The 26,736-nt window shown below is 37.8% G+C and overlaps 1 protein-coding gene across 3 annotated transcripts in view; it reads left to right on the forward strand.

Annotated features, from left to right (window-relative positions):
* The window catches only part of DIP2C (disco interacting protein 2 homolog C), a 372,164-nt gene that overhangs the window by 45,387 nt on the left and 300,041 nt on the right, over window positions 1-26,736 (forward strand). For all 3 annotated transcript variants that reach the window (XM_023740166.1, XM_023740165.1, XM_004385883.3), the window contains one exon: window positions 16,077-16,187. In XM_023740166.1, the coding sequence (XP_023595934.1) occupies window positions 16,077-16,187 (111 nt within the window). The remainder of the gene's footprint in view (window positions 1-16,076; window positions 16,188-26,736) is intronic.

Raw genomic sequence — 26,736 nt, forward strand, 5'->3', positions numbered from 1 at the left:
GCTGCTCGTAGGTGGATGAATTTATGTCTGGATTCTCAGTTCTGTTCCATTGGTCTATATATCTGTTTTTGTACCAGTACATGGTTGTTATGACTACCGTGGCAGTATAATAGGTCTTAAAATCAGTTAGTGTGAGACCTCCCACTTTGTTTTTCCTCTTGAGTTGTGCTTTGCTTATTTGGGACCTCTTCCCTTTCCGTATGAAGTTGGTGATTTGTTTCTCCATCTCATTAAAAAATGCTTGCGGAATTTGGATGAGGATTGGATTGTATCTGTGGATCGCTTTGGGTAGAATTGACATTTTCACAATGTTGAGTGTACCTCTCCATGAGCAAGGTATGTTTTTCCACTTACAGGTCTGTTTTGGTTTCTTGAAGTACTGTTTTGTAGTTTTCATTGTAGAGGTCTTTTACATCTCTAGCTACATTTATTCCTATTTTATCTTCTTGGGCGCTATTGTAACTGGTATTAATATGGTGATTCCCTCTTCGAGGTTCTTTTTGTTGGTGTAAAGGAATCCAACTGATTTTTGTATGTTTATCTTGTATCCTGAAATTTTGCTGAAATCTTCTATGAGTTCCAGTAGTTTTCTTGTGGATTCTTTGGGATTTTCTGTGTATATGATCATATCATCTGCAAAAAGAGATACTTTGACTTCTTCTCTACCAATTTGGATGCGCTTTATTTCTTTTTCTAGCCTAATTGCTCTGGCTAGGACTTCCAGCAGAATGTTGAATAAGAGTGGTGATAAAGGGTATTCCTTGTCTGGTTCCCATTCTCAAGGGGAATGCTTTTAAAGTCTCTCCATTTAGAATGATATTGGCTGTTAGCTTTGTATAAATGCCCTTAATTATATTAAGGAATTTCCCTTCTATTCCTATTTTGTTGGGAGTTTTTGTCATGAATGGGTGTTGGACTTTGTCAAATACCTTTTCTGCATGGATTGATAAGATCATGTGGTTCTTGTCTCTTGTTTTATTTATGTGATGGATTCCGTTGATTGTTTTTCTAATGTTGACCCATCCCTGCATACCTGGTAGAAATCCCACTTGATCATGGTGAATTATTTTTTTGATATGTTGCTGAATTCTATTTGCTAAAATTTTGTTGAGGATTTTTGCGTCAATGTTCGTGAGGGCTATTGGTCTGTATTTTTTTGTTCTTGTGGTGTCTTTACCTGGTTTTGGTATCAGGGTTATGCTGGCTTCATAGAATGATTTTGGTTGTATTCCATCCTTTTCTGTGCTCTGAAATACCTTTAGTAGTAGTGGTGTTAACTCTTTTCTGAAAGTTTGATAGAATTCTCCAGTGCAGCCATCTGGGCCAGGGCTTTTTTTTGTTGGGAGTTTTTTAATAACCTTTTCAATCCCTTCTTTTGTTAAGGGTTTCTTTAGTTATTCTACCTCTGTTTGTGTTAGTTTAGGTAGGTTGTGAGTTTCTAGAAATTTGTCCATTTCCTCTAGGTTTTCAAGTTTGTTAGAGAACAATTTTTCATAGTATTCTGTTACGATTCTTTTAATTTCTGTTGGGTCTGTTATGATGTCACCCATCTCATTTCTTACACGGGTTATCTGCTTCCTCTCCTGTTTTTCTTTTGTTGGTTTGGCCAGTGGTTTATCAGTTTTGTTGATCTTTTCAGAGAACCAGCTTTTGGTTTTCTTAACTCTTTCAGTTTTTTTTTATTCTCTGTTTAATTCTGCTATAATTCTTATTATTTACTTTCTTCTGGCGCCTTAGGACTTCTTTTGCTGCTCTCTTTCTACTTGTTCCAGTTGTAGGGTTAATATTTTGATTATTGCCCTTTCTTATTTTAGGATGTCTGCATTTATTGCTATAAATTGACCTCTGAGCACTGCTTGTGCGGTGTCCCAAAGGTTCTGGTAAGATGTGTTTTTTATTCTCGTTTGATTCTATGAATTTCTTTTATCCATCCTTAATTTCTTCTGTAGTTTTTGAGCAAGGTGGTGTTCAGTTTCCATGTGTTTGATTTTTTTTTTCCTAGCATTTTCTGTTGTTGATTTCCACTTTTATGGCTTTATGGTCAGAAAAGATGCTTTGTAATATTTCGATGCTTTGGATTTTGTTAAGGCTTGCTTTATGGCCTAGTATGTGGTCTGTTCTGGAGAATGTTCCATGTGTGTTGGAAAAGAAAGTATACTTGGCTGCTGGTGGGTGGAATCTTAGGTATATGTCTATGAGATGAAGTTGGTTGATTGTGGCATATAGCTCTTCTGTGTCTCTGTTGAGCTTCTTTTTGGATATTCTGTCCTTCACCGAAAGTGGTGTGCTTAATTCTCCTACTACTATTGTGGAGCTGTCTATCTCTCTTTTCAGTGCCATTAGAGTTTGTTTTGTGTAATTTGGAGCCCTGTCGTTGAGTATGTACATATTTATTATAGTTATGTTCTCCTGGTGTATTGACCCTTTGATCATTATATAGTGTCCTTCCATATCCTTTGTGGTGGATTTTACTTCAGAATCTATTTTGTCAGAGATTAATATTGCCACTCCTGCTCTTTTTTGAGTGTTGTTTGCTTGATATATTTTTTTCCATCCTTTGAGTTTTAGTTTGTGTCTTTAAGTCTAAGGTGTGTCTCTTATAGGCAGCATATAGATGGATCATGTATTTTTATCCAGTCTGCCACTCTTTGTCTCTTTATTGGTGCATTTAGTCCATTTACATTCAGCGTAATTATTGATAGGGATGAGTTTGGTGCTGTCATTTTGATGTCTTTTTTTGTGTGTTGTCGACAGTTTCTTTGTTCCACTTCATTTTCTGTGCTGAGTCATTTTTCTTTATGTATTTTCTTTCATCTTTTTCATTGTTGTTGATTTTGTGTTTGCTGAGTATACTGTTTTAGTTTTTTATTTTGAATTGTAGGATTGTTAATTTCCTTTGTGGTTAACTTAATATTTACCCCTAATTTTCTAAGTTTATACCAGTGTTTTATTTCTTTATATTGTCTTGACTTCCTCTCCATATGAACAATCTGTGTCTACATTTTTTAAGTCCTTCTTTTTTGTTTTAATGTTGTCATCTTTTAGATATTGACATCTGTTTCCCTGTTTTCAGTGTTTTAGCTTTGATTTACTGTTGCGACTTCCCTATCTGGGTTGATATCTGGTTACTCTGTCTTGTGTTGTAGTCTTGGGTTGTTATCTGATGTTATTGATTTTCTAACCTTAGGACTCCCTTTAGTATTTCTTGTAATTTGGTTTGGTTTTTGCAAATTCCCTAAACTTCTGTTTATCTGGAAATGCCCTAATTTCGGCATCATATTTGAATGACAGCTTTGCTGGATATATAATTCTTGTCTGGCAGTTTTTTTCCTTCAAGGCTTTATATATGTCATCCCATTGCCTTCTTGCCTGCATGGTTTCTGCTGAGCAGTCCGAGCTTATTCTTATTGACTCTCCTTTGTAGATGACTTTTTGTTTATCCCTAGCTGCTCTTAAAATTCTCTCTTTATCTTTGGTTTTGGCAAATCGATTATAATATGTCTTGGTGACTTTCTTTTGAGCTCTACTTTATGTAGGGTTCGATGAGCATCTTGGATAGATATCTTGTCATCTTTCATGATATCAGGAAAGTTTTCTGCCAAGAAATCTTCAACGGTTCTCTCTGTATTTTCTGTTGTCCCCCCACCCCCCCGCCCCGTTCTGGTACTCCAGTCACTCGTAGGTTATTCTTCTTGATAGAGTCCCACATAATTTTTAGGGTTTCTTCATTTTTTTAAATCCTTTTATCTGATTTTTCCTCAATTAAGTTGGTGTCAAGTGCTTTATCTTTAGCCTCACTAATTCTGACTTCCATTGCCTCGATTCTGCTCCTATGACTTTCTATTGAGTTGTCTAATTGTGAAATTTTATTGTTAATATTCTGGGTTTCTGATTACTGTCTCTCTATGGATTCTTGCGCTTGTTAAATTTGTCATTATGCTCTTTGCTAATCTTTGTAATTTCCTCTATTTTGTATTTTACGTTTTGCTTAATTTCCTTCCTAATTTCTCAAAGAGTTCTGTATATTAATCTTTTCTGACTCTGGTAATTCCAAGAAAATTTCTTCCTGTGGAAAAGTTCTAGATTCTTTACTTTCAGAGCTTGCTGAAGCCATCATGGATTGCCTCTTTGTGTGATGTGATACTGACTGTTGTTTCAGAGCCACCAATAAGTTATTATATTTACTTATTTTTTGTTTACTCACTGTGTCCTAGCTTCTTGTTTTGTTTTGATATGCCCAAATAGGCTGCTCATATGAGCTAGTTTGATTATTGGCACCTTTGAAGCTCTAACGTCCCATCACGAGGTAGTTAGATCTGTTACTAGGTGTGTTAGCTCAGGAGTCTGCCCACTCCTCCCGTATGGATTCAGCTTAGGTGCCCAGGTAGATAGCCACCACGTGTGTGGTGTAGGCTCTCTAGACAGGCATTGGTGATTGATGTAGGCACAGGCATCTGGCTGCAGCAGAGGGACACACTCTGAGCAAGGCAGGAGGCTGATGGCCGCCCCCATGTGTCCAGGAGGAAGGCGTGTCCTTGTTTCCTAAAGTGCATAGGTGGGTGGGTTTAGCAGCCAGATTATGAGCACCTAATGCTGGTGGCTGTAAGGACTGGGGGGCACCTCTTATTAATAGGCCCCTATCACAGGTGGCTAGGTGGCGTCGGTGGAGCCACCAGTCCTAAGGTCCCTGATACGGGTAGGAGAAGACCCTGCTTAATGGGAAGAGCAGTATCAAATGTCAAGAACCTGCCACTTCACAGCTGAAATGGTTGAAGTTATTAGACTTTCCGTATATACCTTGTTGTACTGCAGTAATGAGGGTCTAGGCTGTTGAGATGGGCCCACACAAGTCTATGCAGGGGAAAAGGCACTGAAAGTCCGTGGATCCCTTATGCTGGTGCCTAGGCAAAGGAGATGTGCCTACTCTGGGTTCCTGGCTTAGGCGAGCCAGTAGTTTATTTTTTCCTGTTTGTTAATTTGTTCACTCTCCAAGGCAGAGAGAATGGCTCCGGGCATGTGATGGATCCTACTTCCGGCCCAGGGAGCTCAGTAGTTGCTGAGGCTGGTCCAGGTCCCAGTGCAGAGCAGAAAGTGGGGAGGTAAATGGGACAGAAGTTTTTCCCTAAGGGTTGTCTTTTTGATCCGTGCCATACGCAATTACTTATCTTTAGCTGATCCAGGGCTGCTTCTCAGTGGTTCTGGGTGGCCGTTTAGACTCTCTGGCACTGAATCTCTCCTGGTGCAGAACACGTGCCTCCCGAGCACCGCCACTCGCCTGCCTCACCCCTCACCCCCTAGCTGATCAGGCCTGAAGGGCTCAGGCTCTTGCTGGGTAAGGTCTGGCAACTCCTCGCTGCTTGCGAACTGTCTCTTCGTCCCCCTGCCACTCAGTCCGTTCCTCAACTCTGCCTTTGATGTTCAGGGCTCCCCGATTGCCATATATAATCAATTCACTTGTTCTTTCAGTTCTTTGTTGTAAGAGGGTCCACCGGAAGCATCTGACTACTCTCCCATCTTGGCCCACCTTTCTGAACTTTACTTCTTACTAAGCATTATTGTTATTTATCAAACAAAACGTTAAGACTTATTCCAGAAAGTATTCTAAAAATGTTTTAAGATGCTGTTTTGAACAAATGGTTATGGATGAGAATGCTTTTACAGGCATTCAGCAAATGTTGACAGCTTGAATTGAAGCCACCAATCATTAGTCCCTTCCCAGGGGAAGCATTCGGGAAGCAATTTTACTTCCTCACCTTCCATTGCTCTTTAGACAAAGTAAGTGACTCCACTACAGAAGTATCTAGTAACAATGACTCAAGTACCAACGGGAAGATGCATTGTCTTTGGTGAGAGAAATGCTGAATGCTTTCTTAAATTGTGATGAAGACGTTAGCTGATCCACAGTTCTAAAGTGTGCCAGAAGCTAGAAAGAAAAATTGAAAGTTATATATTTAATAAGGGAAGGGGCCAGAAAGAATGTATTGCACTTTGAAAGCCAGTTTTCAAAGAGAAAATATTGTGTAGGAGAACTTAGTATTCATTTGATACTTTCTGTCTCTCAGTTTTTTGGCTATGTAATGACTGTTTTCACGATTGTACTTCATTAATCTCTAAATCTGATTGAACTTACAAAAATAGAAAATAACGTCTATTTTAAGAGCATAGTGTCGACTTTTATAATAGAATCTTTACTGCTTTTGTGACATAGGCCAGGGTGATATAAAACAATAAAATCTTAATGTTACCGTAAATAGTGAAGCTTTACTTGCCCAAATACAGTCTCTATTTCTTAAAACATGTATATTAACTAGATTTTATCTTTTATGTGATTTCCCATGAAATGATTTTTAGATGTGAGCAGTTTCTTTTGACGTAGTATTTTTCTCGAAGCTCAGCCAGGCACATTTCTACTCAGCTACCAGTCACGCTAATTTACTTGTAGCTGAGTAGTATTGAAAGTTTGGCTAATGTGCCCCAGTTGGCAAGTCCATTGTTTTTTCCTTCCTGCTCCATATGAATCGGCTGTAGGATCAAGATGAACAGCCTTCCATGAGAAGAGGGCTCTATTTGGGTTAAATGGTGAATTTATCAGCCCATGTTTTGTTTTGACTGAAGAGCAGTAATGACACCACACTTTGAATATAGATTCTTTCTGTTCTAGAAGGGCATTCACACACTGCATCATTGTGCTGTTGGAACCATGCAACAGCCCTGGCCTTTTTTCAGTTCCTTGAATTCTTTGTGCTGCTGAAGTTACTCAGGTTTTTCATGCTGCTCTCTGTCTTAGGGATTCTGCATATTCTGTGCCCTTTGCTTGCAATGCTCATAGCCTGACTGTACCTGCTTATCTCTTACAGCTTAGTTCAAATGTCACTTCTACAAGGATATCTTCCATGATCGCTCAGATTATGACAGGTCCTCCTAATCTTCATGATATCCTACTTCTGGAATACTTAGCACAATTGTAGTTGAATAGCTGTTATTTAATGATTTAATGTTTAATGATACCACCCCCACCCTAACTGCAGTAGAATGTAAGCTACCTGAGTCCCCCCAGCCCCATGCACATAGTAGGTGAACATTCAGCAAGTACTTGTTGAAGGGATAACAAGGTAGATAGTAAGGCGCTGCTCTGCTCTTGGACGGATCAGAGCTACAGTGCAGTCACATTAGATAACTTGTGTATGGTTGGTAAGAGGAGGAGTGGAAATGGTGACTGATTTATTCCTCGCCACCACCGTGCGAGCTTCCACCCCCACCACTCTCACACCCTACTGGAACTCCATAGTGAGGGGCATGGGTAGCAAGGCTGCTTTGTCCTGTCCAGGTACAATTTTTTTTCCCTCGTATTGAGTGAGCAAAAGAGCACTCACATTATTGACCCAGCCTAGGGTAAATGCCAAAATATGCAACTTAATACTCAGATCTGTGTAATGCCTTGAACCAACCAACACAAAACTTTTACTGCTTCAGGAATCTCCTGTCCACAATTCTATTTTGATTTCTGATTTGGATAATTTTAATGGCAGATGGTAACATGTAAGTGTTAATCGTTGTTTCCATGTCTGAGATGTCAGAGGATAACATGATTTTGAACCTCAGCACATTCCAATCACTTGAATTTTGTTTTTTTATAATAATTATTTTAGAACTTGGCTCCAAAACCCTGGTTTTCCATGATGTAACTAGAGATATGCTTTCCTGACATGAATTCTGTTATTTGCAGTGACTCTCCTGGCCATTTCATGTGGCTAACAAGGAGAGAACTTTACTTGAAATCTGCTCACAGGTTCTCTTGCTGGGTTTTGAGAGTTGTGAGGGAGAAAGTTACCTGTAAAGTTTGTTGGCCAGGTTTAGCATTGGTGAAGTTTGCCCTTGTGAATTTGGTCTCATAGAAATGTAGATGTTTCTTATCTTATATTTAAAGATCTAAACCTGAATCATCCCTGGGTGTTGCAAACAGCTAATGCATTGGGATACTGACTGAAAGGTTAGAGGTTTGAGTGCACCCAGGGACTCCTTGAAGGAAAAGCCTGGCAGTCTACATCTGAGAAATCAGCCACGGAAAACCCTATAGTGCACAGTTCTACTCTGACACACATGGGGTCGCCCTGAGTTGGAATTGACTTCACAGAAACTGGTTGTTTTTAAATCTGAGTCAAATGCTGTTTTGTTCTGTTTTATTAGAAAATAAAGACCGCCTGACGTCCTGTGCCTCTTATTTATGGATTCTGGTTCTTTATTCTAACAGTTGCTGGGCTTCTCTGGCGGCAGTTGCACAGTTTGGTCTATATTTTTATTCTGCCTCAAGAACGTTAAAATCTCCCTCATTTCTGTTGTGACTGAAGCACAGTGCCTTCCCCTAGTTATGAAAGCTGTGTCTGCTGGTGCAGTTGCCCTCTTCCTAGCTTGGGCTTTCAGGACATATGCCTTTCTTAGGCTGTTTCATTAGCTGAAGGAACTGTGCAGTTCCAGAACTATTCTTTTGCCTTTGTAAATATAATGTGCTCGTGATAGATGTGTTGTAAGATGCATGGTTAAATTCCAGACTATGAGAAATAATATTATTTAAATCAGTGTTGCCTGTCTGTGTTTTAGCATGAATTTGTTCCAGATTGAATAGCTACAGGAAGTGAACTTTCCATCAGCAAAAGGTAAATTACCTTATCCTAGGTAAGCCATGTTCTTGATCAGTAATACCAAATTTGCTTCTTTCGGTTATCTAAGAAATATTCTTATTACATCACACACGGATGTTGGTTTGATCAGATAAATTTTCTGTTAATTTTTGGTAGTATTTAATGGATCACATTTCTTGTTGCCAATATCAGTAATTAAAAGGGAACAAAGCTAAACTCACTTTCATTTAATATTTATGGAATTTGAGCAGTGTTGGGTATAGAGTCACTGCGTGTATCCACCTGAAAGGTGAGAAAGGTGTCTACCTTGGTCCTGGCTTATATATTTTCATGAAAAATCTATAATAGTTCTCATATAAGGCAGAAACCTGAATTCCCAATCCTGACATTGTAGACTCATTGGTTTTTGATGTCTTTATCTTAACAATTAAACATAAACAAGTTGTCAGGACATGGGAAATTGGACTCCCAAATGCATGTACATCTAAAGGGCTCTTTTCAAACTCTTCTAGTTTTGGATCTTTTACATGTTTTAAATTCATGAGTCTCTAATCAAACTAAATTTCTATGATAGGAAAAGGGTTATTAAGCAAATTTACACTGATTTATGGCCAAAAAACCAAACTGGTTGCCGTCAAGTCGATTCCGACTCATAGTGACCCTATAGGACAGAGTATAACTGCCCCATAGGATTTCCAAGGAGCACCTGGTAGATTTGAACTGTTGACCTTTTGGTTAGCAGCCATAGCTCTTAACCAGTATATACCACTGGGGTTTCCAAAGACCTATGTTAATGGTGGTTGATATGGAAATAACAATGACAATAAAGTAAGTCTTTGGTTAGTATGGTTGGGGTAGATGGTAACGTGCTTATGATGAGATTAAATTGTTTCTATTCTGTGGTGCTCTCATCTGGGTCAGTACAGAACAAATGGAGTAAATTTATCTGTAGGTACAACAATTGAACTATTTACTTTCCCTGAAAATCCTCGACTGCACTTATTTAAAAAATAAGTGCTGGTATAGTGCTGCTTTGTGAACAAGAGAGAGCAATTAGGCACTAGAAGAGAATGGGACTGTGTTCAGAAATTGTTTTTGTACAGACTTGAGATATGGAAAAAAATCCCCAGCAGTTTCACAGGGTACATAAAGTGTAGTTTTACTTGCATGAAAGCCTGTGAATGCCTGGTAAACTTCGGCAGAGCCCTAAGAGCCACAGCACACTGTGCTTTTGTTAGTACGTGCAAGGGAAGAAGACCAGGAGAAACTCAAGTTACAGTGAGTGTCCTTGCAACTGGATAATTTAGATAATTTAGTCAATGTCTGTACCCGCCTCCCAAACATGCGTGAAAACTGAGGCTTAGAGGTAAAAGGATTTGTCCAGGGTTACACAACTAGTGGGAGCAATGGTGGTTCAATGATAGGATTCTCGCCTTCTGTGTAGGAGACCTAGGTTCAGATTCAGGCAAATGCTCCTCAAGTGCAGCCATGACTCGTCTGTCAGTGGAGGCTTGCATGATGCTATGATGCTGAACAGGTTTCAGTGAAGCCTCCAGACTAAGATGGACTAGGAAGAAAAGCCTGGTGATCTACTTCCAAAAATTAGCCAGTGAAAAACCTATAGATCACAATGGTACGATCAGCAGCTGATCATGGGGATGGCACAGGACCAGGCAGCATTTCCTTCCATTGTGCATGGGTTTGCCATGAGTCAGGAGCAACTCGACAACAGCTAACAACAGCAACAACACTCAACTAGAGAGAATAAAACCAGAATTAGGATCACGATCTTCCAATTTCAAATCCTTTTTTATTTATCTTCCACATATTCCTCATAGTTCATTTTTAAAAATATTTTGAAAATCAAGATTTTCAGTGTATTTCTCATGCTATCTCAATTTAGAAATCCTGATTTTTTTTTTTCCCTGAAACATTAAACATTCTGAATTTACCACGTTGTCTGTACTGCAAGATCTTCTGATCTGTGGTGTTATCATTGTGTTACAGGGATATACAGGTTGGCACATAATTGCCTTATTCTTAGGGTTAATATGAGGATATTTTTTAGTGTCTGTTATATCATAAAATACTCCATTTATTTGATAATCTGAAATTGATGGATTGGTTAGGTCACAGAACAGTTTTCTTTGGGCAATCTTTTCTTGACCATGTAATAAATTGAAGTTCTAGTAAGTGGAAGTAATTGAAATTCTAATAAAAATGGATTGTTAGTCTTTCTCTTCCTTTGAGTTTAAAAATCCTTTTTGCAGATTGGGGACGGCATTTGAAGGAGTGAGAATAATAATACGACAGGGCAAACATTTAGAATAGTGAATATTTCTATTTGGAACAAAGCCATGAGTGCCCCTAGAAGATGAGACTAGAAAGGAAGATGGTGTAATATTGGAAGGAGCCTTAAATGCAGGCAGAAGGAGTTTGGGACTTTGTTCTGTGGTCAACAGGATGCAGAGAAATGAAGTAAACCAACCTCTTCTTGGACTGAGGTAGGGAGAGACTGCCACCCAGGAGGCTAGTGATGGAGGCTATGGTGGCTCTGAGACTGGGGAAGAGGAGCTGGAAGCCACTGCCAGCCCAGCAGTGGATGCCAAATGGTTGAGAATGTGACACCTACATAGTGCCACGTAGTCATGTAGTGAGGTAGTATTACCTTTTTAAACTTGAGGATAAATAGTAGGTTGGGGAAAGAGAAGAGTCTAAGGTGTTTAGATGTTTCAAGACATGGAGAGTCAGAGAGCCGTATGCAGAACTTTGGAAGCCGCAAGAAGGTGCTGTAGATTCGACAGAGGACAAGGAGGAGTATCAGTTTTTTTCTCTCGCTATTCCTGTCCTTCTTTTTCCTCCTTTAATCTCCTTTTTCTCTTTGGGGGCTTTGTTTGTAGTCCCTTTATAATTCTAGAGGAAAAATAAAAATCTCACTGCAATTGTCATAATTAAATGGAAGTGTACAAGGCATCAGTATAAGCTTTGTAAATTTCATTTGTTCAAAAATATTTCATGAGTACATCCTATAACCTAGGGACATCTTTGGGTTAGTCTGCCTGAGTTCAAATCCTAGATATGTACTGAGTTTCCTCAGTAGTAAAATGGCAGTAATAATAGTACCTACCTCATATGGTTTTTATGTTAGCAAATTAAATGAGTTAATAAATGTAAAGTGCTTAGACCAGTGCTACAAAAGTTTTAGCTATTATTGTTATCTCTCTTTATAGCTGGGAAACTGAGACATAGCAAGGTTAAGGAACTTGCCCAAGGTTGCAAAGTCAGTAAGTGGAAGCCAGAATTTAATCCCAGAGCTTTCTGACTCCATAAACCCATCAGGTCGATTCTGACTCATAGTGACTCTACAGGACAGAGTAGAACTGCCCCATAGGATTTCCAAGGAGCAGCTGGTGGATTCAAACTGCTGACCTTTTGGTTAGCAGCCGAGCTCTTAACCATTGCCCCACCAGGGCTCCTTTCTGACTCCAGAGAAGATTTTAGCTGTACTACCTTTTTGTTTCTCAAACCGGGTAGGATCTAGAACTAATTTGGAGCTTAGCACAGTGGCCAGGACATAAGTGCTTAATAATTGTTTGGGGGAAGAAGGGATTCAGTCTGAGGAGAATTAATTTCTTTGTCTTCCTGGCTCCTGGGTGTTTTTAGATAATAACCATCTCTCCTTCCAGATGCCTTACCTTCACAGTGCCTCTCTTAACCTTTTCCCACATATTCTGTGTTAGAGGCTTCTGGGCTTTCCTGAGGACTAGTTTTCAATCAAGGTTCCCCAAACTAGAAAAAATTATGAATGTGAGACCTCAACAATGCTGAATACTAAGCTATCATTATGTATTTTACTAATTTTTCTTATCAGTGTTACCAAGAATGAATCCATTCCAGCAGCAGCGTTTTGTTAATCTTTTTATGATGAGTAACAACGAAAGACTCTGTGGTCACACCTGGGGTCCTTCTGTGGTAATAAGTTGAATTCTAATATCGAGTTGCCTGTTTGGCTGAGTGCTTTTTTTTTCAGGATATATCTTTAAGCTACCTCAAATTTCATTCAGAATGAAGTCAGATAAAAATAATGAATGAAGTATGCACACTCTTGTTTTAGCTTCTTTTAATGTCCTATTATTATTGACCTGTTGATGCTGTTCTTCTTTTTTGCCTCATCTTATTCATTCCCTTTTAAAAACTTGTAAACTTTGTAGTTCACCCTGTGGGAGTAAGTGTTCGCAGGGTTTGTACGCAAAATTAGCATTCTGAGGATAGTTGTGTAAGATCCGTGAACTAACCAAGCAATAACCTACAACTGCATATTGCATTGTCTGTAGGTATAATTATTATGACTATGCATTTCACCCCAAAAAAGGTATATGGCCTCTGAGATACCAAGAAGATGCTAAGGTTGAAAGTAATTCCAGGAAGCATATTTGAATGAACTAGATAGATTACTGAGATTGAAAGCTAAACATTACAAAACAAAACAAAAAAACAAGCCACTGATTAAACTTGGCAGCTTGCAAATAAAATGGAAGCTTGAAACTGTATGTTTCTCTCTCCTTCTTTCTAAAACTGCACAAAGATGACAGTTAAGGGATAAAGTATAAATTCATAAGAGCAAAGAGAATGGGAGAGACAGTGACAAATTTTTATAGTATGTAAAGTAGATGATTTAGTGATACCTTTTTAGCAAAGTTGTGGAAGCCAGTAGATGAAGATGCTGATGAAAACCATGGGGTTGGAGCAGGGCTTTTAACAGGTTCCTTCAGGTTCAAACCTCTGCTGAGAATTTGCATTTCTAACAAGTTCCCAGGCGATGCTAATACTGCTGGTTAGGGACCAATTCTGAGAACCACTAGCAGAGTAGTGGTTCTCAAAATTTGTTATACATAAGAATCACTTGAGAATCTTGTTAAAATGTAGATTCTGATTCAGCATATCTGGGTGAAAATGCAAATTCTCAGCAGGGGTTCCAACCACAATGAACTGGTTTGAAGCCCTGGGTTGGAGGCCGTGGCTACCTTGGGTGGGGGCGGGATAACGTACGGGTCCAAAAGAAGACATGGGATCTGTGAAACAGGTGATCGAAGTTTTCCCCACTTCTACCACAAATGTTTATTCTCTGGAGAAATTTTACTAGATTTGGGGACATCAGGTGATACTGAAAATCAGAGTATGCATACTGAAGAGTGAAAACAGTCCCTGCCCCAGAATGATGAAATTGCTGTTTATTCACGAGGCAGAAGATTGGAGATACTTTCTTTGGGGAAACAGAATAGCCCAGTTTAAAGACCTGTTGGAAACAGATTTGGTTGCCTTGCCCTCCCCCAAGGGTGGGGACAAAAACTGGCTTGCAGCTCCTTCAATGGAGATAAAGAAGAGATTGTAAAAGTCAATCAAGGAGAAAAGAAAAAATTACAAAGCTTTTATGTAAGGCTTATAGAATCAGAATGACATTTAACTTCGCAACAACAATAATGGGAACTAAAAGGCAATGAACAAAAATTTTCACATGGAATTCTATATCTAGCCAAACTATCAATTATGTTAGGGTAAGGATTTTAAAAAGACATTTTCAGACATGCAGAGTCTGAAAATAATATTTCTCTTTCACCCTTTCTCAGAAAGCTACTCAGCGTTGCTCCTTTAAGATAAGAGAGTGAAGTAAGAAGGATGACGTCAAGAAATATAGGAAACCAATGAACCACACAAGAAAAAACAAAAGCAAGTCCCAGGATGAAGGGCAAGGGGAATCTCATATGACAGTTATGCAGCCATTCTAGAAACTAACCAGTCAAGATGAGAGCATGAGGGTAGAGGATTCCAAGAGGGAGGTCTTTAAGGAAAAATACAATTCAGCTAAGAAATGATCACCAGATGTCAGTGTTCGACCACCAGGAAGGAAAGTATTGGAAAGAGCGTTTAAGTTCTGTTGGAGTATTTTGAAAGAATTAGCAAGAGATACATTGAAAGTCAAGGTAATGAAAAATAAAATGTTGCAAATACTAACTCCAGAATAATAAAAAAGTATGAGATAGAAAACTAGTCAGAACACGCCACTGACTGCAGAAAAAAATATGTACATATCATAATAATGACGTTAATGATGGCCATGATGGTATAAGGCAGAAGTCAATATATATGATGTCTAAAATTGACAATTAAAGAATTAGGGTTATAAGTCTATATTTGTAAATACGCATGTAAATACCAGGTAACTACTATTTTTCATTATAAGACTTATAATACACTTCAACATACTAATTGAAGAATTTACGGACTTGAACAAAGTGTCTACATCTTGGGAGCTATATTTTCACAATTCTAATTAGTTAATTTAATTTGCAGGACTCATAAACATGCCATCAAAAATTGAGGTGTAGAAATCACCAGAATAAAAGGAGTATTAAATCCAAGGAAATAGACAATAAACTCTCATGGACCCCATCATCGAGAAACAGAAACTAAAACTAAAACATTTTCTTTTTATTAACTTAATTTTTTTATGTGTGGTTTACTTTCAATTAAGTATTACTGGACTTTTTCTGAAGAAGCAGCAATTAATGTTAATGCTCAACATCACAGAATTTCTTTATGCCCGAACTATGAAGATTAAATCTTTCCTATAATACTTGATTTGTACTCTTTGATACTCTCATTACCAGGTATAATAAATACTGTGGTTAGTATATTTGGGTCACTTTTTTGACTGATATCTACTGAATCATTTTATCTGACCATGTTCACATTTTTGGTAATTCATCAAAGCCGTATTCAAACAAAATTTGTTAAATTACTTAGCATAAAATGGAGTAAGTTTCCAGAGAGTTAGAAATTTACACTGAACACAAAGCTGGTAGTTTATGCTAAATGCTAGATACCTACATTATATTGTTAAAATATCCTATAAGATTTGTTTTAAAGTTAACTTTATATCCACAAATGATAAATGTAATTTTAAATTTTCTCAAGAATTTATATAACTCTATATACTTGTTATATAAGGAAGATTGTAACTTGAGTCTATGTCTTGGGCTCCATTTTTCCTAATTCTAAAGATTTCAATTGTGGCTTAATTTGTGTTTCTTTCCATGATGCAGTAGACACTTAAACGATGTGAAGGAGCATATCCTGGTATTTTTGAAGACTACAGTGTTGGGACATGAGTGACCTCGCGTGGAATAGCGTTTCCCTTGCAGTTTACTTCCCTTCTTTCCCAGCCTGGAACGTTTCCTACTTTCTCTCACCCTTTTGCATTGTCTGCAATACTCCCTTGTGCCCCCATGAACTTTCCCACGTGCGACTCTGACTTTGCTGTGGAAATGCAGTGAATCAGGTCTTTATTTTACCAAACGATTTGTTCCACAAAATAAATTAACTCCAGCTACCAAGTAAATTCTCACCCTTATTTTGTTTTTCTTCCCTTAAATTCAGGAGTGGATCAAGCTTTGCCTCAAGAACGTCGAACTCCTGTTACTCCTTCTTCTTCCTCTCGCTATCACCGCCGAAGGTCCTCAGGGTCACGAGATGAACGCTACCGGTCGGGTAAGGCACTAAATGAGGAAGTGAGATCAATAATATTTTAGTTTATGACTTTGGTGTCCATATAACTAATGGGTCCATGTTTCCAAGGTGCTGTATGAGGCAGAACGATAGTAAATTTGAATTTCCTGTTACTTGGCTGCATGATCCAGAGATGACTACATCCTTTTACACAGAAGTATACCCTTTATGGTAGACATTATAATTCAGTAAATAACAGCTCTTTTCACATATTTAAAGACAGTGTTATCTGCTATTTAGAATTTCATAGCAATTTTGAAAAACAGAATCTCTCATGAGCCAAATTTTGCTCATTTTTTTTAGGTGTCACTCTTTAACAATGTAGTTTTACTTTTTATAATCTTGCTTGCCAGAATAATTTATCTCTTCTCTTTCAACCTCAGTGATCTCTGTGTTCCAGGTATAGTTCTCAATAAGGAAACAAAGCCTTACTATTTTACGTATTCCATGTATATTATTTCTTTTTTGTTGTATGATACTATCTACCAAGAATGCTATCTCAGCAATTTGGTTTTCTTACAGTCATCACCTGGGCTCAGCCAGCTTAAATTTCTTCCATTAATTTAGCAATAGGAAACTTCCACTGTGATTATTTTAATTACCTTTTGAGAGATATTTTTCCAACATCCAGATTAAAATTGCTTTTTCCTGCTTCCCTACCTACAAGTTTTTAAAATTATCTGTAAATTTTGTTGTTGATTCTAGGACACCAGTTTAGAGTACATGTAGATATTGCTAATGATGACTAATTATAACATTTGGATGCCACTTTATATTTTGCAGAGTGCTTTTCATAGACATTATCTCATTTAATTTTTATAACAAACAGGTGAAGTAGTTCTTATTGTCTCATGTTGCAGAAGAGGAAACTGAGGCTAAGCATGATTTATGTTATGTACCCAGTTCATACAAGTGGTTGGGTGGGTGAGAGTCTCATGGTACCATGTTTAATGAACCTATCCATTAATAGCAGGCTTACACGACAAACCTTCCACCACATCCTCCTAAGTTGCTGTCTGCCAGACTTTCTGGCTCTGCTTTTCTTTCTAAAAATGAAAAAAGGGGAAAACAGAGATTTCATGGCAGTGGGAGTCATTTGTACAAGGAAGAAGAAATGTACTCGAGAAAGAAAGAAAAAGCTTAGCCCTACTTCTCTGATGTTTCTCCTGCCTTTTTGGCAGCTGTGAGAAGGCCTTTGATGCCTAGGAAAATATCTGGGAATGGAATGAAAGAAGTATTTTGTTTCCAAATCTGCTCCTGTAATTTTCAGAACTATTTTAACACCCAACACATATCAAAAGCTCATATTACTCATTTAGGCGTCTCAGAGGCTCCTTTTGAATAATTAGGAGGGTAGAGGCTTGCATATATGTGCCTTCAACTTACTATGAACTGCTTCTATACCTTTTCCTGAATACCACTATGCTAGTATTTTGTATATGTATACACACACAAACACACACATAGATGTATTGACACACACATAAACACATATGTGTACTATCGTCAGTATCTTCAGTTCTCACAGAAACCAGTTAGCTCTTCTTATTTCCATTTAATAAATGAGAAAATTAAGTTTGGGGAGGTTATGTGACTGCTAAAGCTCTTACAGTGAGTAGCTCAACAAAATAGGATGCAAGTCTAGGTTTGTGTGGCCTATATTCTGACTTCTTACCACATGACCTACAGGGCACATGATCTGGCTTCCTTTACCTCTGGGATCTGAGCCTTGTCTTGTGTCTCCTTGCTCACTCCTCTGTAGCCGCACTGGCTTCTGTGGTGTCCCTGGGACCTAGAGCACATCACCGCCGTAGGGCCTTTACATGATCTATCTATTGTCTTTTCCCATGAGAATGTAAGGTTTACAAGGCAAGGATCTTTGTTTTATTCATTTATATATGTCAAACCCCTAAAGTAGTACCTACTTAATATTTTCAGAAGGAAGGAAGGAAGATGAGGAAGTATGGGACATTTGGGAAGGGCAACAAATTAGGCAGAAAGCGTCAGATTATAAGGTATCTTATATACTACGCTCAGGAATTTGGACTTTACCCTGAAGGTGATAGGGAGCTACTTGAAATTTTTAAGCAAAGGCATGACAGAAACAGATTTAAGGTTTAAAGATTACTGCGATAGCATTGTTGAGCATGGATTAAAAATGGATTGCAACTGGAGTTAGGATTTTATTGGAGGAATCTGAAAGACTTTGAGTACCTTAGAAATTTTGCTTTATGTTTAGAATCAATTATTAATCAGTGCTAGTGAGATTTGTTATCTGTTTGGGAGACCATAGCAGTAGGACTGGAAGGCTGAGTTAACGTAGGGGGGTATGTGAGAGGAATTCAAGGATGACTCCTCAGATGTCTAGATTGTAGTCTCTGATTCTGCACGCACTTGCACACCTTTAGAGAACTAAGGTTCCTGTTTGTAGGTTAAAAATGGTGGAATTTGCCTCAGCTATCCACTTAATGGAGCCCTGGTGGCACAGTGGTTAAGAGCTTGACTGCTAACCAAATGGTTGGCAGTTTGAATCTATCAGCCACTCCTTGGAAACCATATGGGGCAGTTCTACTGGGTCCAGTAGGGTCATATATATAGAGGATACTATGGAAAATTGTGTAGACATATGTTCAATTGTCAGTTAGATGTGGAAAATGCTGTTATTCCATGTATACTATCTTAACTGAAAAAGTTTTTGTACTCTTCTTCATTTTCTATAAATAAAGATTTCTCAATTTGCATATGGAACAAATGTAGACATAGGATCTTTTCATATGCTTGTGAAATCTCACTTGGCCTTCTTATTTTCTGTACCCTTGACACTGTAGAACCCTTGACTCTGCCCCCCACATACATCATGACAACCACCCTAAAGAAAAGCTAAAGAGGGCCTGTGAATTGGTGCTACGCTACATCGGATAGTTTCACTTAGCAACTTATTCTTTGCTGTTTCCTATTGTTAAAAGGATCTAGTCATAAGTTTTTATGGTTTAGGTAATTTGTTGATAAAGCTGTGTAACTGAGGAGCTTATTTTAGTCTCTATTGCCAATGGGTACACTTCAGAATTTTCTGGTTTATCTTCTTCTGAACTAGTAGGGGAGATTTAAGACATTCAGAAGAAAATGTTTTGTGGCTCCTCACGAGACTTGGCTTTCTAAAATTTTTGACCACGTAAGTTGCATTAGAGTTATTTGGTTGCTTCAGTGACCAAATTATAGCAACCAAGAAGTAATTCTGTTATTTCTTAGATAGTTGACCTAGTTAGCAATCAGTCTAATCAACCATAGAGCCTCAAATTTAATCTCTCTTGACTGGTTTTTCCATTTCATTTCTAAACCCATGGCATTACATTGTACTGAACTCTTAAACTAGAATTCTTTCTTTTTTTTAAATTGTGCTTTAAGTAAAAGTTTACAACTCAGTTTCTCATACAAAAATTTATACGCACATTGCTGTGTGACCCTGGTTACTCTCCCTATACTGTGACAGCACACTCCTGCTTTTCACCCCAGATTTCCTGTGTCCATTCAACCAGTTCCTGACACTCTCTGCCTTCTCATCTCGCCTCAGGACAGGAGCTGCCCATTTAGTCTCATGTATCTACTTGAGCTAAGAAGCACACTCCTCACGAGTATCACTTTATGTTCCATAGTCCAGTCTAACCTTTGTCTGAGGAGTTGGCCTGGGAATGGTTTCAGCTCTGGGCCGACAGAGTCCAGGGGCCATGTCTTCCAGGGTCCCTCCAATATCGATCAAACCATTAAGTCTGGACTTTTTACTAGAATTTGAGTTCTGCACCCCACTTTTCTCCTGCTCTATCAGAGACTGTTTTATTCCCTGTCAGGGCAGTCATTGGTGGTAGCCGAGCACCATCTAGTTCTTCTGGTCTAAGGCTGATGGAGTCTTTGGTTTATGTGGCCCTTTCTGTCTCTTGGGCTAATATATTCCTTGTGTATTTGGTGTTCTTCATGCTCCTTTACTCCAAGTGGGTTGGGACCAATTGACGCATCTTAGATGGCTGCTTGCTAGCTTTTAAGACTCCAAACACCACTCACCAAAGTGGGATGCAGAACATTTTCTTAATAAACTTTGTTATGCCACTTGACTTAGATGTCCCCTGAAACCATGGTCCGCAGACCCCTACCCCTGTGACTCTGTCCCTCAAACTGTTTGGTTGTATTTAGGAAACTTCTTAGCTTTTGGTTGAGTCCAGTTATGCTGACTTCCCCTGTAGTGTGTGCTGTCCTTCCCTTCACCTAAGATAATTCCTGTCTACTATCTAGTTAGTGAATAACCCTCTGCCTCCCTCCCCACCCTCATAAACATCAAAGAATGTTTTCTTCTGTATTTAAACCTTTTCTTGAGTTCTTACAATAGTGGTCTTATACAATATTTGTCCTTTTGTGACTGACTAAATTCACTCAGCATAATACCTTCCAGATTCTTCCATGTTATGTTTCACAGATTCATCGTTCTTTATCATTGTGTAGTATTCCAGTGTGTGAATAAACCATAATTTGATTATCCATTCATCCACTGATGGGCACCTAGGTTGTTTCCATCTTTTTCCTATCATGAACAGTGCTGCAGAGAACATGGGTATGCATATATCTATTCGTGTGATGGCACTTATTTCTCTAGGATGTATTCCAAGGAGCGGAATTGCTGTATCGTATGGTACTTCTATTTCTAGCTTTTTAAGGAACTGCCAAATCGATTTCCAAAGTGGTTGTACCATTTTACATTTCCACCAACAGTGTATAAGTGTTCCAGTGTCTCCACAACCTCTCCAGCATTTGTTATTTTGTGTTTTTTGGATTAATGCAAGCCTTATTGGGGTGAGATGATATCTCATTGTAGTTTGATTTGGATTTCTCTAATGAATAGTAATCGTGAGCATTTCTCCATGTGTCTGTTAGCTGCCTGAATTATTTTCTTTGGCGAAGTGCCTGTTCATATCTTTGCCCATTTTTTAATTGAGTTATTTGTCTTTTTATTGTTGAGGTTTTGCAGTATCTTGTAGATTTTAGAGATTAGACGCTGATCGGACTTGTAGCCAAAAATTTTTTCCCAGTCTGTTAGGTTGTCTTTTGACTCTTGGTGAAGTCTTTTGACGAACATAAGTGTTTGATTTTTAGGAGCTCCCAGTTATCTGGTTTCTCTTCTCGTGTTTGTACATTGTTACTTATGGTTTGTATTCTGTTCATGCCATGTATTAGGGCTCCTAGCATTGCCCATATTTTTTCTTGCATGATCTTTGTCGTTTTTAGGTTTTATATTTAAGTCTTTGATCCATTTTGAGTTAGTTTTTGTGCATGGTGTGAGGTATGGGTCTTGTTTCAGTTTTTTGCAGATGGGTATCCAGTTATGCCAGCACAATTTGTTAAGGAGACTGTCTTTTCCCCCGTTAATGGACTTTGGGCCTTTGAGAAATACCAGCTGCTCATAGGTGGATGAGTTTACGTCTGGATTCTCAATTGTGTTCCATTGGTGTATGTATCTGTTGTTTTACCAGTACCAGGCTGATTTGACTATCATGGCAATATAATAGGTTCTAAAATCAGGTAGTGTGAGACCTCCCACTTGGTTCTTCTTCTTGAGTAATGCTTTACTTATCCGGGGCCTCTTCCCTTTCCATATGAAGTTGGTGATTTGTTTCTCCATCTCATTAAAAAACGTCATTGGAATTTGGATCGGGATTGCATTATCTGTAGATCACTTTAGGTAGAATTGACATTTTCACAATGTTGAGTCTTCCTATCCATGAGCAAGGTATGTTTTTCAACTTATGCAGGTTCTTTTGGTTTCTTGCAGTAGTGTCTTATAGTTTTCTTTGTATAGGTCTTTTATGTCTCTGATTAGATTTATTCATAGGCATTTTATCATCTTGGGGGCTGTTGTAAAAGGTATTGATTTGGTGACTTCCTCTTGAAAGTTCTCTTTGTTGGTGTAGAGGAATCCAACTGATTTTTGTATGTTTATCCTGTATCCTGATACTTTGCTGAAATCTTCTATTAGTTCCATTAGTTTTCTTGTGGATTCTTTGGGGTTTTCTATGTATAAGATCATATCAACTGCAAATAGAGATACTTTGCCTTCTTCCCTACCGATTTAGATGCCCTTTATTTCTTTTTCTAGCTTAATTGCTCTCAGTAGGACCTCCAGCACAGTGTTGAATAAGAGTGGTGATAAAGGGCATTCCTTGCCTGGTTCCCGTTCTCAAGGGGAATGCTTTCAGACTCTCTCCATTTAGGATGATGTTGGCTGTTGGCTTTGTATAAATGCCCTTAATTATGTTGACGAATGTTCCTTCTATTGCTATTTTGCTGAGCGTTTTTATCAGGAATGGGTGTTGGACTTTGTCAGATGGCTTTTCTGCATCACTTGATAAGATCATGTGGTTCTTGTCTTTTGTTTTATTTATGTGATGGATTACATTGATTGTTTTTCTAATGTTGAACCATCCTTGCATACCTGGTATAAATCCCACTTGGTCATGAGTGAATTACTTTTTTGATATGTTGCTGAATTCTATTGGCTAGAATTTTGTTGAGGATTTTTACATCAGTGTTCATGAGGGATATTGGTCTGTAATTTTCTTTTTTTTTGTGGTGTCTTTATGTGGTTTTGGTATCAGGGTTATGCTGGCTTCATGGAATGAGTTTGGGAATATTCCATTCTTTTCTATGCTCTGGAATACCTTTAGTCGAAGTGGTGTTATCTCTTCTCTGAAAGTTTGGTAGATATCTCCAGTGAAGCCGTCCGGGCCAGGGCTCTTTTTTGGTTGGGAGTTTTCTTAATAATCTTTTCAATCTCTTCTTTTGTTATGGGTTTATTTAGTTGTTCCACCTCTTATTAGGTAGGTAGTGAGTTTCTAGAAATTTGTCTGTTTCCTCTAGGTTTTCAAATTTGTCAGAGTACAATTTTTCATAGTAATCTGTTATGATTCGTTTAATTTCAGTTGGGTCTGTTGTGATATCACCCATCTCATTTCTTATATGAGTTATCTGCTTCCTCTCCTGTTTCTCTTTGTCAGTTTGGCCAGTGGTTTATCAATTTGGTCATCTTTTCAAAGAACCAGCTTTTGGACTTGTTAACTCTTTCAATTGTTTTTCTATTCTGTTTCATTTAATTCTGCTCTATTTCTTATTATTTCCTTCCTTCTGGCTCCTGAGGGCTCCTTTTGCTACTCTTTTTTCACTTGTTCCCATTGTAGGGTTAATGTTTTGATTATGGCCCTTTCTTCTTTTAGGATGTGTGCATTTATTGCTATAATTGACCTCTGAGCACTGCTTGTGCTGTGTCCCAAAGGTTCTGGGAAGATGTATTTTCATTCTCATTTGATTCTATGAATCTCTTTATTCCTTACTTAATGTCTTCTATAACCCAGTAGTTTTCGAGCAAGGTGTTGTTCAGTTTCCATGTGTTTGATTTTTTTTCCTTGCTTTTTGTGTTGTTGATTTCCACTTTTATGGCTTTATGGTCAGAAAAGATGCTTTGTAATATTTCGATGTTTTGGATTCTGTTAAGGTTTGTTTTATGGCCTAATATGTGGTCTATTCTGGAGAATGTTCCATGTGTGTTGGAAAAGAAAGTATACTTGGCTGCTGTTGGGTGCAGTGTTCAATATATGTCTATGAGATCAAGTTGGTTGATTGTAGCATTTAGCTCTTCCATGTCTTTGTTGAGCTTCTTTTTGGATGTTCTGTCCTTCACCGCAAGTGGCGTGTTGAAGTTTCCTACTACTATTGTGGAGCTGTAGGACTGTGAATCTTAAAATACAGCCCAGTCCTTTCAAGGTTGTCAGTACTGTTTGTAGAGTAATACTAACACATTATTTGCCTTTTTTAATCTCTTTCCTTCATGAATGTACAGTGAATTTTTCCAATGACTACATGTTATGTGATGTTATCATTCTGTGCTTACGTTTTTTAAAAATTACTAGTTTACTTTCTTATACAGTAAATATCAAAAGATATCCCATAAGCAAAAGCTTTTTTAAAATTTTCAGCAATTTTTAAGAGTTTAGAGCATTGTTTGGGTCAAAGAGTTTAAGAACCATTGCTATTAGATTTGTTTTAACTGTCATTTTTTAAAGAGTTGACATACAATAAGAAATAGGAACCTCTGCATATGAAACCATCCCCTTAACGCTGATTTTATGCTGAAGATTGAACTTAAGTCTGAGTAACAGTGTTCAGTGTCTGGAAATAGACTTGTTTCCTAGTATTTATTCATACATTCATTCATTCAACGAATGTGTAAATAATTTTGTGTACTGAGCAGTCTTCTGTGCAGTGTAGGTTTGACAAAAATGTAGAAAATACTGCACTTGCTACCTTGTTTACCCTCTAGTAGGTTCTTCCTTGACACTAATATTTAATTTTCTCGATTGACAAGGTTATCTTTCCCCTGTCACCTTGGGCGTAATGATTTTAATTATGTGGTTTCTAACTCTGTGACCTGTTTTCTCTCTGAGCAACTCGTTTTTTTCATTTTTTGATTTATTCATTCATAAATAAAAGAATAACATTAACGTAGAATGCAATGGGCTAGGAGAGAAGAATGTATATAGAGCAGCTAGGTCAGACTGGGTAGTCAACTAAATCTTTCCTGTAAAGGTGACAGGCTCCATCCGTGTAAATCTGCACAGTCCAACATGGTAAAAAGTAGCCACTTAGGGCCTTTTAATTTAAATTAATTAAAATTAAATATACTTAAAAATTCCATATGGCGTATGCTTATTCAGAGTATTCTGATTATCTTTGTTTTTCCTCTGGTTACCTGTAGTAATGTTCCAGTTTTTATTTCTCATGTCATTTATTTTTATGTTCTCTCATGTTTCTTCATCATTTTCACTCAATGTTTTTTAATGTTATTAGTATTTTCAAAGAGCCATCTTTTGTCTTTGTTGATCCCCTTAATGTTATCTTTGTTTTCTACTTCATTTTACCTTCTTTATTATTTTCTACTTTATCCTTTCTTTGGGCTTAATCTATTTTCCTTGCCTAACTTCTTAAATTAAATACATATTTTATCGTTTTTTGGATCTCTTCTAATCTAATAAATATAAACATCTTATCAGTACCATTTTTTCCTGCATCCCACAAATTTTATTCCTCACCATTTTTTCCATCTGAATTACAATAGCCTCTTTACATGGCCCTGCTTTCAGCCAGAAAGCCACCTCAATTCAGTTAATCTACACCATGTATTCCTGCTTGACTGGTATTTCTAAAATACAAATCTGACAATGTCATTTCCTCTCTTAAAATGAGTAGGGGCAGATGTAAAGATTAAACTCATTTTGTTTAGTTTTGGATAAACATAACTTTATGATGTGTCTTCACTGCATCTTTCTTCTTCTTTCCAACTCTTCATAACCCTGGATCTAGAGCAGTGCTATACAATTCAACTTTCTGCTGTGATGGCAACAGTCTGTACCTGCACTGTCGCCATCCTTGCTTCTAAGGAACATTCTGGCTGTACTTCTTCCAAGACCAATTTGTTCGTTCTTCTGGCAGTCCAGGATATATTCATTATTCTTCACCAACACCATAATTCAAAGACGTCAGTTCCTCTTTGATCTTCCTTACTCATTGTCCAGCTCTTGCATGCATATGAAGCGATTGGAAATACCCTGGCTTGGGTCAGGCACACCTTAGTTCTCAAAGTGACATCTTTGTTTTTTAATACTCGAAACAGGTCTTTTGCAGCAGATTTGCCCAATGCAATATGTCGTTTGATTTCTTGACTGCTGCTTCCATAGGTGTTTATTGTGGATCCAAGTAAAATGAAATCCTTCACAGCTTCAGACTTTTCTCTGTTTATTACTTATTAGAATTAATTAGTTTAGCAAAATGACCCGATATGATCTCAGTAAACAAAAATCAGTCATAATTCCTGTATGCTAGCAACAAATGGAAAGATGTAATTTTAAAAAGAGCTCTATTTATACTATCAAGAAAAACTCTAAGACACCTAATAAAAATTCTAACAAAAGATGTACAAGAGACCTTTGTGATGAAAATTATAGAATTGTTATGAAGGATGTTAAAGGAGGCAAAAATAAATGGATATACTTTGATGATAGGCAGGAAATCATGATATTGTAAAGATGCCAGCTCTCTCAATCTATTTGCAGTTCTGATTTAAACAGTTCCTTATAGAACTTTATAGAAATTAACAAACTGATTGTAGAATTTATATGGAAGAGCCAAGGACTAAGAAAAGGCAAGATGCAGTGTCTTGTCAATCAGTAATAAGGAGAAAGGAACTATGACACATGCAACAACATGGAGAAGTCTCAGAAACATTATGCTAATTGAAAGAAGCAGACACAAAAGCCTACATAGTATGTAATTCCATTTATATGAAATTCTAGAAAAAGCAGAACCATCATGACAACCAATAAATTGGTACTTGTCAGGAGCCATGGTAAGGAGATGCTTCAGGGAACTTTTCTGGGATGATAAAACTATTTCTATATCATGGTTGAGATGGTGGTTAAATTACTTTTTATACATTTGT

This window comes from Trichechus manatus, unplaced genomic scaffold, assembly GCF_000243295.1.
Source record: "Trichechus manatus latirostris isolate Lorelei unplaced genomic scaffold, TriManLat1.0 scaffold00149, whole genome shotgun sequence".
NCBI lineage: Eukaryota > Metazoa > Chordata > Mammalia > Sirenia > Trichechidae > Trichechus > Trichechus manatus.